Here is a 13,648-nt window from a genome sequence, read left to right on the forward strand (position 1 = left end):
TGGGAGTTTTGGTTGGTGTGGGGATGTTAGAGTGTTCATGGAAAAGCAAAGTCATTCTGGAGTTTAGGACATTTTCTGAGGAGGGCTTCCAAAGGTGGGTCCTAGAAACCCAGATGGAATCCTGAAGCCACTGGCTTCTAGAAGAGAGAAGCTCCAACTGGGGAAAGTGAGAATATTCAGTACCAGAACATTTTGCTTTCAACTGTGCTCAAAATTGAACTTGGATACTCTTATGGAGAAGGGAGCATCTATGATGAAAAGAAGAATGAGCTGAGGTTAAATGCAGAAGGGAGGATGGTGCAAACAGAATTGGAAGTGCTTATTTCCTTCAAAATAATACTTTGTAATTACAAATGTAATAAACCTTAGTGTTGAAAAGCTGAAAAATCAGGACTACTTAACAAGAAAAGATAATCTCAAAACTCCACCAAAGAACCAATGGTATTATTTTGATATAATTCCTTCTAATAAAAACACACATTTTTAGTTGGTTTAAGTTTTTCTCATAAAATTGATATTAAGCTGTATATACATACAATTGTTTCTAGTTTTCTGGGGCTTAACACTACGTTGTTATTTTGACATGAGATCCAAGCATCATCTCTAAGCATACTGCTCATATATGGCTCCATCTGATTTCTGAGCTGAGCCCTGGCCCTTCCAAAAGGCCACTACCCAGCAGGGACTTTAATCAAATTACTTTGTAATCACTAAAGGAGCTCTCATACATACTGAGGCAAGATGAGACGGAAATGTTGAAGAAATATTGCACCATAGTTTTACTCTTTCATGGAAAGCATCTATTATTTGAGATGCACATATAGGATTTCTTATGGATGGTTGAGGACCACCTTTGAATGCACATGGGGTATCTGTAAGTATTTCCAACTATATTTTGGACACAAAATAAGACTACCAGCCATAAAAATAAGGACTCGACCTCCTTTTGGAAATGTAATTAAACATTATATTCACCAAAACACTAGCACAGCAAAGTACTATTATTCTAATATCTAAGAACGCGACACTGTATCAGAGCCAATTTTTACATGAAAAAAATCACGAGGAAGAATACATCAAAATGTTATTCCTTAGTTAAAAGTTTCACACTTCAGGAAGTTCCTTGATTGAATTTTCCATTTCAGGGAAGGGTTGTTTTTACAGTGATCCAACACCAACACTGTTAATGCATAGTCATCATCATGTTGTATTTATGAAGAGCCCATATCTGCATGCATGGCCAGGTGCTACAAGATTAAGGCCATGATCTTACCTACATTCCTTATTCACCATTCTCCAATGTGCTTGGTGAATGTGTGCGTGTGTTTGTATAGATGTGATTTTATAACAAATTGAAAACACTGCATTCTGCTCTTTTTGCCCTAATATTATTTTGAAGGCCCTGCTCGTTCCATAGCTTGCACTTTCACTGCTATTAGACTGCTTTGTTATTTGACTAGACTCAGCAGATAACAAAAACCATTTAACCAGAAATGGAAGTCGCTGCCTATTAAGTCTTCAGGATCAAAAGCAGAATGGCTTATCTTCCAAATATTAAATTAGGAAGAGAAGGCAACTGGGTTGCACTGAAATTAACTTAGGAATTAGTCATTTGCCTACAACATTTACATAACATTTAAAGATGTGTAGAATTCATTGGTGTATTCTTGCCGATATGATCTTAGTGATCACTAAATCATATATTATTCAAAGGTAATGCTTTTGTCTTTTTCATCTGTGTGTCCTCAGCACCCAACACATTGCTGATGCTCAATTAATAGTGAATGAAAAGTGTTAGATTTTTAAATACATTTATGTACACTTAAGACCTCTCTATAATTGCTTGATGATTATACCTCTTCAATCTCCGTTGCTTATTTTGCCTCAAACTGTTGTGCTTATCCTCTCCTTGCCTGTGTGTTAAACCTATAAGGTAAGGTTTACAGAACATAGGAAACCATTTATATTCTAATGTCAGTGATATAATGAGTTCTTGCATCCCAATTAGTAGAGGGTATTTATTCATGAGAGACACACATAGAGAGGTAGAGACATAGCAGAGGGAGAAGCAATTAGTAGAGGTTAAAGGATGGAAAAATGTTCAACTCTCTAAATTATACTGACCAAGCCGTATGTTGGAGTTCGAGCAGCCGTCCAACATCAACAGGACAGGAAGGGAGTAGCACAGAAGCTCTCAGTCTTTCATCAAAAGTCTGGCATCTGATGGGAGTGTTAACATGTCAAGTACACACACCTTGAACTAGCGGTTTGATTGTACTGTGGCCAACTGACACTCCAAGTATGTACTAGAGAGGGAAAATGTCCTTTCAGACCTTTCAAATGTCTCACTTTCTCCATGATATTTTAAAGTAAGATGTTAATGAAAAAAAAATTAAAATGTTAATGAAACACAGGAGAAAAGGAGGAGGAGTTGAAAGGGTCCCCAAATTGAGTAACTTGGCTGAACAAACTTTTCCAATGTCATTCTATTCCATGGGATTCTTACTTAGTTCTTCATATCATTCTGTGTATAAGGTAAATGAGGTCAGCTGGAAAAGTATGATTAAGTAGGAAAACTCTGGAACTGATGAGGTTTGAAAACAAAAATCTCAGTCCATCTAGGTATGAGGTTAAACGGAACAAACAGGCTTGCTCTAATCGTAGGAGAGCTTGCTCTTCCTTTTCATTGGTCTGTTCCTGCTTCACTCATTCAAAAATGTTTTTGATCATGTCAGCCCTGGTCTAGGTCCTGGTGAAAAGGCAGTGAAAAATGGTCAAGGTTCCTATTCTCAAAAAGCTCGCATTATAATAGAGGGGCAAAAGCAGTACACATACTAACAAGAAGTCAATAGGAAGCTATCAGAAAGAGTTACATGCTATGCGGTCATTAAAGAGGATGATTTATTGAGAAGAGCCAAGTTTAACAGCTGGAGAATTAGCATTAGATTGGGTGGTTAGGGGAGGTGGGGACATTAAGCTGGGAGCCGAAAGCCAGAAGAGGCCAGCTACTAGTAGAACATTCTGGGGAGAGAACATTCTAGGCCAAGGAACAACTTGTGCTTGAAGTGTGGGGGAAACCTTAAGGAACTTCCAAATATAGCAAGCTGGGCATAGTTCAAACACTGCTAAAGAGAGGGACATGGGCTGCTCTCTCCTCCTCTTCGGTCTCTCCGATACACCATCCTCACTCATTCTCACACAGGCAGTGAGAGGCTACGTCTCTGATTTTACACAGTGCTGATGATCACTTAGGGCTGCAGACACCGCTTCACTTCGTCAGGCCACAGCTGCGCTGATGTGACACACAAAACCCCCAGGGCCTCAGTATGAATGAGCATCTAGGACATGCCCCTCTCTTGAGACAAGAGCTGTGGGAACAATGAGGTGTCTAAGGGTGGGACTGAGAGGAAAGAGAAAGACAGAGATGAAGGTAATGAAATGCCATCATTTCCAAAAGCCCGATTCAGCCTGAAATCATTTTACCCTTTTCAGATAGGAAATGACGATGCTTTCTCCTTAGAGGCAAGGGATAGAGAAAGCAGTTAAGACCAGGACAAAGAGTTAAATCCATATCTAGCTTAGCTGTTGATTAAGCATGTTAAAAATTCTGGAAACATTTCGTTCTCATTCCTCCAGTCAAAGGGCATGGACTCTCAGGCTAAGGCACCAGAGTGGCAAGTGTGCATCGTGTTATCTGCTGACTTGTCCTTTTCCTGGGTGCGAAGACTTGCCTGTTGGTTCGCCCTTCAGAAATCTCCCTTTTGGCTTCTCATTTTGCTTTCTCCACAGGTTTATATTCTCCCTCCCTCCCACAAGACAGGAAGAATATTAAAAACAAAGAAGCAAATGAGATTTGAAAGCAGCATGTTATTTAGATATTGTTTGGTCTAATTTAGGAGGTGAGCTCAGTGGAAAAACATGACCACAACCACGCTTTACTATACGTTTTGCAAATCACCTACTAAATTTGGCATTCCAAAGCTTCCTTCCAGGGTTTATTCCTGGGGATCCCATACATATCCATGCCTTTGAAGGACTGTGTTTTGGCAGGAATAAAGAGAAACAGGGATTTTCTTTCCTATTCACAAACTGAGCCCTATGTTTATTTTGAATCTTCAGACATAATTAGCAGGGAGTGGGAGGGAACAGACTTATCTGGTGTACTCCAACAAGGAAAACAATGTAACAAATAGTTCCTAAGGTAGGTTTGTACTTATTCCTTTCTCTTTTTCTCTGATAAGAATTAGGACTTCAGCACCATGTTGCTTCTTTTCTTTGCACTGTCATAGAAGATTATGAGTATCGAACACATAACTCTCATTTAGGAATTTTTCCTGTGTAGTGTTCTAAGTGCACTTCTATTCCCACCGCAAGTGGTAACATTATGCCAAAAATCCAATGTGCATGGCATCTGGTACTTACTGAAGAGCCTATTGAATGAATCATGTTAAACTTCTACTTGAGGGACGGTATTTGACACGAAGACATTGCGAGACGCAGAAACTGAAGTGGACGTCAGCAGGATGCTGAGCCAGGAAACTGGCCCTCAGGACAGGTAGGGCGGACTCGGCTGGAGGTCTGGGAGGCTGCAAAGCTACTGGTGAGGACTTCAGGTGGGATATAAGGGATCATGACTGCTAAAGAAAACAATTCATGATATTTCTATCTTTCCAGTTTAGTGTTTGATTTTTTTTCTTCTCATCATCAGTACTGCAACTATTGAGAGAAAAAATGCAGAGATTTTCTTTTTGAAAATGATAATTCCTTAGGAATCTGAGGAGTTGGGATGCCTGGGTGGCTCAGCGGTTTAGCGCCACCTTCAGCCCAGGGCGTGATCCTGGGGACCGGGGATCCAGTCCCAAGTCGGGCTCCCTGCATGGAGCCTGCTTCTCCCTCTGCTTGCGTGTCTTTCTCTCTCTGTGTCTCCCATGAATAAATAAATAAAATCTTAAAAAAAAAAAAAAACTACTTCTTTAAAAAAAAAGAAAGGAATCTGACGAGTCAAACATGCTTTTTGGGTTAATTTATTCCAAGAGTAAATGTTTTGATTCCTACTATTTACCCCCTCCAAATTGTTTTCTATTTATCTGATTACAAATGATTCAGAAGAATGAAATGCCATAAAATATAGCCCCAAAATATAAGCCTCTCCTTTCTTGAAAGGGAATAAAATCACAGGCTAGTGGAAAAAGATTAGAGCAATGCATACTTTTTAACTGCCAACAGTAAGAGGCAAAATTTCATTTTCTCTCCAATGTCTGAAAAAGGAATAGACATGTGTAAGAATTTTAGTTGGTAGTTATCTGTCTGTAGTCCTTGTCAGTAATTTCAATGCCATTCTAAATTATTACAGATGTCATTCAATGGAATGATGAAGCATTCCTCTATCAATGGCTCACTTGTAAAACAATGAGAAACCTTTTCAGAAAAGACCATGACAATAGAGAAAGGATTGGAAGACTAGACTGAACCAGTAACACTGGTTCAACCTCAAAAAGGCAGGATGGAAGAGGAAAAGCAAATAGCATTCACTTTTTAATTTCTTCTGTATTGTTTGAATTGGCACATCAAGTATACATTTACTTTGTAATTAAGACAAATCCAAGAAAGTATTATACCTCATAAGAAAACTTTAAAATATGTATTTTGAAAGTGTTATCACATATTTTTATTTTCTACCTAGTAAACAGCAGGTACTAATACAATATGAAAAGAATTAAGTGATACTCTGAGAATATATTTAAGCACATGAAGATTTTGGGGGAAAAAAAACAACCAGTGGTAAAACTTGGTGTAAGTAATGTTTCATGTAAGCTACCAGGTTTTATTATTAGGTGATTTGCCTTTCCCCAAATTTCCTCATGAAGCAGAGTAAACCCTCTATTTGGAGAGTAAGCAATAAAGTCCATTTTTCTATACCTTACATTGTATTGAAAATCTGGCTAATAGCAAATCACAGTTGTCACTCTTTAAACTTAAGCTACTCATCTTTTTTTTTTTAATTGATTTATTTGAGAGAGAGAAAGTATGTGTATCTATGAGTCAAGGGAGGGGAAAAGAAAGGAGGGAGAATCTCAAGCAGACTCTCTGTTGAACACAGAGCCCAACATGGGGCTCGATCTCACAACCCTGAGATCATGACCTGAGCTGAAATCAAGAGTGGGACACTCAACCAACTGAGCCACCCCAGCACCCCTAAGCTACTCATGTCACTGAACTCAGAACTCTTTGGTAGAGATACCCCACCCCCATCACACATACTAACATCCCTGTAAAGCAGAGCCATGGGCTAACAAGTTGCTGAAAGTCCTGAGATAAGAAGGGCTGTAAACGTCTGTTCACAGCTCTTCATGTTTGCTCTCCCGTGATTTATATATAATTTATGACAGTCATTATGGTAGATACACTTCATTTAATCAATAGCTCAGTGAAGTCCTCATCATTAAAAGTCTTTCCTAGGAGAGCAGGTCCCTCATTTCATTAAAAGCCCTACAAATACAGATTCAAAATACAAAGATAAAAGGAGACAGCAGTGACAATTAATTTCTGGGATGGAGCTGCCAGGGTCTAAATCTCTTTTAAGGCTGCCACTTTTCAGTTCATTTTACCTATTCAGCATCTCAGTGGAGCTGGAACACAGGTATTAAATGTTCACCCTGTATCTTTTACACTACTGTATACACCACTAGTAGCCTAGCTGCCTGAAAAACAAGTTTGGCCAAAATGCAAAATTAAGTGTGAGGCAGTAATAGACAGATTTTTGAGAATTCAACACAAAATTGTCCAGAAGTTTCTTTTTCTAAAGTTGTCTACCCATTTGCTAACTTAAGACATTTCTGTGGCTGATGTATTTGATTAGTCTAACAAGGCTCATGAAATCACTTAATAAACAAAGTGATGTGCAAAGGTAAGATATTCTAATTGAGACATCTTATACATTCTAACATTTCTAACAAATGAGCTGATAACAGGAGAAGAGTAGGCTGTTCAGTACTAGGGAAGCAATAACTCCTTGATTCTGGTAAATTCATTCGAATGGAAATGTGACCTCATAGAGTAGACATTTTATACGATTCTGACATCTCCACTGACCTCTATCAAGGCAGTAATTCTAGGTCTGTTATGCTATGATAGAAACTACTGAGTTAATTGATTTCTGCCTCTCTCTGACATTGTAATGGCTCCATTCATAACAACTCTCCACTGTGTGGTGCCAACGGAAACAGCTCATGGAAGGTTTATCATCCTAAGAAAATAATGGATATCAAATATGAAGGTGGTATTCATGAAAAGAAGCAGTTCTATGGAATTCCAAAGCCAAGTAGGCTGTATTATGTGGGGCACTCTTCTCCCTGAGGAGCCTGGTTATCTCTGGTTTCATTCTTCTTCCCCAGGTTCTGCACACGGAATTTCTAACCTCAGCTTTCAGTTTTCCCAGGATTATCTCTGTCAGATTTCCTGATTCTTAAATTCAAAACACTTGGAAATGTTTTTAATAACAAACTCAAAGTAGGTTTCCTTTTCAATCACCTCTGGGGAGTGGCTAAATCCTTGCTATACATTGGAAAGGCCACACCACAAATAGATATTTTTATAGCTGAAACCAGTTATAGCTTTTAGCAAAGGGTAGATTTAACCAAGTTTTCTCATTTACCTTCTTTATTTTTAGGCATCTTTTATATTTTTGAAGGACACCCAACCCCTCACATTGTTAGCAAGGTCACATCAGCTAGGGACAACTTGCCTGCAGAAAAGGCAACCTGCCATATAGTTGAGTCCAGGCAAAAAGTTTTCCCTGGCCAGAAAGGCAATTTAGCAGGGGTATGGAAAATATTATAAAACCATGCAGAAATACTCACAGTTTTGGTTTGGCAAGCAGAGGTGGTGGCTCCTTAGTGGGTGAAAGCAAGACAGCTGGTGTTGGAAGAGATTTATTACTGTTAGCTTTGCCGTTAATCAGTCCATTTACTCCATGGCTGGGATGGACTCCATTTGTTTCCCTCTCCGTAGAATTGAACTGCATCTGAAGGGCTGCCATGCTGAGTCCTAACTCAGGGCTGTTCACCTGCTGGATCTCAGATGGTTTCTTTGAAGCCAACTCAAAGGAACTCGTCTCCAAGATTGGAGGAGGAGGTGGAAAGTGTTGGAAGTGATCATTGTTGGATTCTCCCACGGAGTCATAGTTACAGTTTTCAGTGTTGGCTAAGGATGTGGAGAGAGAGGGAAAAATAATAAGATGCTATAGTTGAACTGTTATTTTCATGCTGTCAGAGACTACTTGAAAATCCCTGTGCCCCACTAAGTAGTTAAAGAGGAGGCAGCTCTGCTGCCCTCATATTATCCACAAGCAAAGCCAGATGGAGGGTCTGGTTCTTCCAAATTGGTTTTCAGGGACTGCTACCTGTTTTATTTCCTGATTGTGCCCACAAGCAGAGAGATGAACTACCAATTCATCAACAAATTTCAAACAAGACCTAAACACAGAAGTTGGTAAAAAATGACAACACAAATAACATCAACTAATAATGCCTTCTTTGCTCACATTGCAATCCGCGGTTACAAATGAACATCCTACCTGTGCCTCACTGACATTAGCTCAAACTCTAAAGGCTTTCTGTGATGGGCAATGGATATTCATTCTATTTAAACCTAAGGAAAATAAAATTCTGTCTTATGATCTCATACATAATGTTTTTCCAATTCAGATAATTGTCACGGCTGTAATTCAGTACCAAAGAAACTTACTCGTTAACTCTCAATAAACTGAAAACATCTTGCGATAAGATCATGTCATCCTTGGATTCCTCACCTTGCCCAGAGCCCAACAGAGCTCCTGGAATGTACTCAAAAATCCTTACTGAGCTCAACTGAAAGCTCAAAAAATATTTGTTGATTATGTTTGGCCTGCAGCAGATTTACCTCTGGTGAAAATGGGAAAGACCGCATGCCAATTTTTGCCACAAAATTGTTTACAGACCAGAGTTTTTGGCTCTGTTGTTGGAGATGGCACTACTGCCAGGGCCATCTGATGGGGCGGTCTCAAGCCACCTCAGGATCAAACCCTGAAATCCTTCCTGCTCTGCAGCTCCAACTGTGGCACCAGACTTTCTGTTTCCTGTGTCCATATTGGCTCCATCACCAAACCAGTCAACTTTACATTTCTTTTATTAACCAAAAAAGCATTTACACAGTTTGCATTCCAATATCCTTAAGCCAGTCTTGTTTGTTCCTCTGCTGCCACCTAGCACCAACTTCTCACTCTTCTGAAGACATCAAAGTGCAGTTCAATTCTCCCCAAGTCTATCTCATGCAGCCACAACCCAATTCTTGATTCCCTACTGTATGTACAATGTGCCAGGCTTGGTCAAAGTACTATTTTAAAAACTACTGCAAAGTAAATAACAGTGATGAATCAATAAAAGTAAGTTAAAGTAAAGCTGATTAGTAAGAGGAGAAAATAGTCAACTAAAGACATAAGAAAATAAAGGAAAAAGCTTTCAGGTAACCCTTGCAAGTGGTACATCTATGAGTTTAAAAAAAATACCCAGGGACGCCTGGGTGGCTTAGTGGTTGACCATCTGCCTTCAGCTTAGCTCATGACCCTGGAGTCCTGGGATTGAGTCCTGTATCAGGCTCCCCACAGGGAGCCTCCTTCTCCTTCTGCCTGTGTGTGTGTCTCTCTGTGTCTCTCATGAATGAATAAATAAAATCTTTAAAGATATATATATCCAGGGGCACCAGGGTGGCTCTGTCAGTTAAGCACCTAACTCTTAATTTCAGGTCAGGTCATGATCTCAGGGTCATGAGATCAAGCTCCCTGCTCAGCAGAGTCAGCTTGAGGTTCTCTCCCTCTGCCCCTTCCCCCACCACGCTCTGTCTCAAGTAAACAAATAAATCTTTTTTTTAATTCAGATTTCTTTAAAAAAGATTTTATTTATTTATTCATGAGAGACACAGAGAGGGAGGCAGAGACACAGGCAGAGGGAGAAGCAGGCTTATGCAGAGAGGTGGACACGAGACTTGATCCCGGGTCTCCAGGATCACACCCTGGGCTGAAGGCAGCGCTAAACCACTGAGCCACCCGGGCTGCCCTGGCTAGTTTTTAATATTAGTTTTAACAGGATAATATACTGCTTTAGTTTTTTTCCGTATCAGAAAATTCATTTTCAATGAAATTTGATTTCTAAGATCTTCACAGCTTCTCCAAGTTACATTAGGTTTACCTTGTATTACTTTTTCAAAAGTTTCAATCATGGCTCAAACAATGATTTGTGCAAGGACCAGCTCTTCAGTTGGCCATTGCAGAGAATGACCACACCTCTGATTCAGAGGTGGCTTTCTGCTGTTAGCATGATTCGGAGTTAGCATGAGGATGTTAGGAAACCAGATCCATTGTTTCCAAGACCAAGCTGCAAGACTTAGAAAATAGCCCCTGTGTTCAGTTACACTGTGTTACACTGTCATTATCTTTTTGTTTTTCATCTCTACTTCCATTCCCCCTCCCCCAAAGCCTTTGTTTCACGATGAGACACTGGTTGTTAGGATAACTCCTGGAGTGGTAACAAGCATTCCTAAGGGGTGAGTTCTCCTCTAGGGTAGTTCTTTCTGCTGTGGTGAACCACACACCAACTACTAGGGAACAGAACCCAGTCAATTTTTTACTCTTCACATACCTGAGGTGACAATCAGCTGGGCAGTGCTGGTTACAGATCCATAATCATTTCTTGCCGAGCATGCAAAGATCCCTGCATCTTCGGGGAAAGTCTCAGCGATAACTAGGGTACAGATCTCCTCTGGAAGTGAAAAAAATAGAGTAACTCATCAGAGTGAAACCAGGAAGTCACTTGAAGAGGTCAGAGCCTCTGCCTTTCTAAAACAAGCAAATTAGGTAACAATTACTATACGATCTCTTTACAAAGTATTCATAATAGAATTTTTTTACATGTAATTTAGCAGTTCAGCATCATGGCCAAAGCTTGGGAGTCAGACTCATTCTTTGTGACTTTAGACAAGACCAGCCTTGGTTTCCTCATCTATAAAATGAGGACAATATATACCTAATGGGGCTATCTGTGAAGATGAAATGAGATGTTTGCCAAGTATATAACTCTGCACTTGGCATATGAAAGATGCCCAGTAGATGCCAGTTCTATTCTCCTCTTCCCTAGTTTAGTTGAGTATATGTGGAAGTTTTTTCAACTACAGTGCAGCAGCTTTTTATGTCTGCTCAATTGAGAAGCAATTAGCAGGGAAGATCAATCTTCTCTGAAATGCTGACAATAGGGAGAAAAGAACAAAATATGTAGATGCTAGGCCTGCACACAACTACCGTGGAAGCTACTGTTATATATTGTGGCAGTATTGGATTGTATAGCATGAAAAGCCCAGACTCTGGCACCAGCTGCCAGGGCTTCAATAATGGTCCTGCCATATCTTGCCTTTGTGACTTTAGTCAACCTCCACTTATGTGTTTATCTGTAAAATGGAGAAAATAACGAACCTACCTATAGGGTATTAATCATGCCTCATAAAATTAACTATCACAGGGATACCATGGCAGATGATGACCATGACAGTGACAATACAATACCTGACTATAATAAAGCTCTCATCAGGCACTAGGTACAATTATCAACACTGAAAATAGATTTAATCCTTTTGTTTTTCTCACATTTTAGGTTATTATTAGCCCATTCTATAGATTGGAAGCTAAAGCGCAATAAAACTAATTGATTTGCCAAGGTGACAGAGCTAAAAAGTGGTAAAATCAGAATTCAAGCCAAGTCAGGTTCCAGACTCCACACTCTTAACAACCACCTCTTCTTGTGATGGGCTATACGCTGTGTTTGGGACACTGCCTGGTACATAATAAATGCTCTGCTAGCAGTAAATATAACCTGTTAGTGTTAAAAAGCCAAATCTAGAGTGTATTAACTATTTTTAAATTGAATAATTATATTTTATCAGTAAAACAGATTATATTAGTAACAAAAGAAGTGATTTATTTTTGATTCCCACAGAGACTCTATTGATTATTCCCATATTATGTGGGCAATGTAAGACTTAGTATTGTAGACTTTTTGCAAGAATGGCTGCAATTACTGTCTTCTCTGCATCCACGCAGAGTGTGGATGAGTGTAATGTGACTCTGCAACTCCTTCTATCAAGTGGCACAATCTACTTTCCCAATCCTTAAATTCTGGCTGGCTGGCCTTGTCTGTTGCTTTATTCTAGAATACAGTGGAAGTGATGTTGGTCAGTTCGGAGTCAAAGCCTCAAGGGACCTTGTTTGCTTCTATCTCTTGGAACCCTGTTGCAATGCTAGAGGAATAAGGCAGTGCTGGTCACAGGAAGAGCTACATAGAGCAGAGATCAACCATTCTAACAAATAACAACCTAGACTAACTCATTCCCAGACCAACTCAAAGCTGACCACAGCCACATTGTTAGTCCAATGAGGTTGGCCAAGACTGACACATACCATAGAACTACCCAGTTGAGGCCAAGCCAAATGGCTGACCCACAGATTTATGAACTAAATAAATGGCTGCTGCTTTAAGCTACTAATTTAGGGGATGCTGTATTGTGCAGTAATAGCTAAGTGATACAAGTGGAGAAGAGAAAATGTTTCTCTACCAACCTCCTTCTCTGACAGCCCGCTAAGAGAAAAGTTTTCAGACTTGTAGAATAATGTGTCTTCCTTTAATCCAACTATCAGTAACAAAAATTAGTAAATTTGTCTCAAAACATATTTTAGATTTCAAAGACTGAAGAAAAAAGTACCACCTGAGGGTAAAAAAGTTTTACCTTATAAAATTAAAATACTTTTATCAAAAGGATCTTTAAATATTTCATTTTAAAAATACAAATAAAAGTAATAAATATAAACAAATCACAAAGTATAAAACGAAGTCTTCCTTTATATTCCATTCATTGACATTTATTTAATTACAAGTTACTTTAAATTCTTAATAATGCTGTTGCTTTGTTTCAAATAGCATTATTTTCTCTTTTTGAGATGATAGGATCCCTGAAGACTTCCTGTGTTAGATATGGTGAAAAATATTGGCTAATATATGACTCTAGCTTTTCCACAATTAACTGGAATACTTTTGGGGGCAAAATAATGTGACTACACTGGATTATACTGCAGCAGGTAGTTATATACAGTTATATACAGTGACATCAGGCCTCATAGGACTTAAGATGAGCTGACTGTGATGGCTCATTTCACATCCTACCACTGAGTAACACACTTTTGAAGTTTTGCAATCAAAATAGACCTTTAAAAGACACATTCAGAGTTTCCAGTGCAAATGTAGATTTATATGTAAAATCCTACAGAATTTTCTGGTTTTAACCTAGGGGAAAACAAAGCCAATTGGGTTCAATATTAGCAGTTAATATTTACTTCCAATTGCTATAGTCTTGATAATAGGACAAAGAAAAATTTATCCAAGTTCTGAACCGAGGTTATATACTATGTTTTATTATTTCAATATTTCTATAAATCATGCTCAAATTATGACTACATCCTATAAAACAAGAGCTGTAGTGTAATGGGGTAGGAAGGTGTAAACTCAGGCATGCTCACCTTCGTCTCAATCAGTAAAGATTTGAGATATGGATACATTGGAAGTACACAATT

The 13,648-nt window shown here is 39.0% G+C and overlaps 1 protein-coding gene across 4 annotated transcripts in view; it reads right to left on the bottom strand.

Annotated features, from left to right (window-relative positions):
* PALLD (palladin, cytoskeletal associated protein) overlaps window positions 1–13,648 on the bottom strand; it is a 401,027-nt gene that overhangs the window by 182,517 nt on the left and 204,862 nt on the right. For all 4 annotated transcript variants that reach the window (XM_072719731.1, XM_072719730.1, XM_072719732.1 and 1 more), the window contains 2 exons: window positions 10,674–10,793; window positions 7,860–8,202 (listed from right to left, as the gene is read on the bottom strand). In XM_072719731.1, coding sequence (XP_072575832.1) covers window positions 7,860–8,202; window positions 10,674–10,793 — 463 coding nt within the window. The remainder of the gene's footprint in view (window positions 1–7,859; window positions 8,203–10,673; window positions 10,794–13,648) is intronic.

Source organism: Vulpes vulpes, chromosome 9 (assembly GCF_048418805.1).
Source record: "Vulpes vulpes isolate BD-2025 chromosome 9, VulVul3, whole genome shotgun sequence".
In the NCBI taxonomy this organism is placed as follows: Eukaryota; Metazoa; Chordata; class Mammalia; order Carnivora; family Canidae; genus Vulpes; species Vulpes vulpes.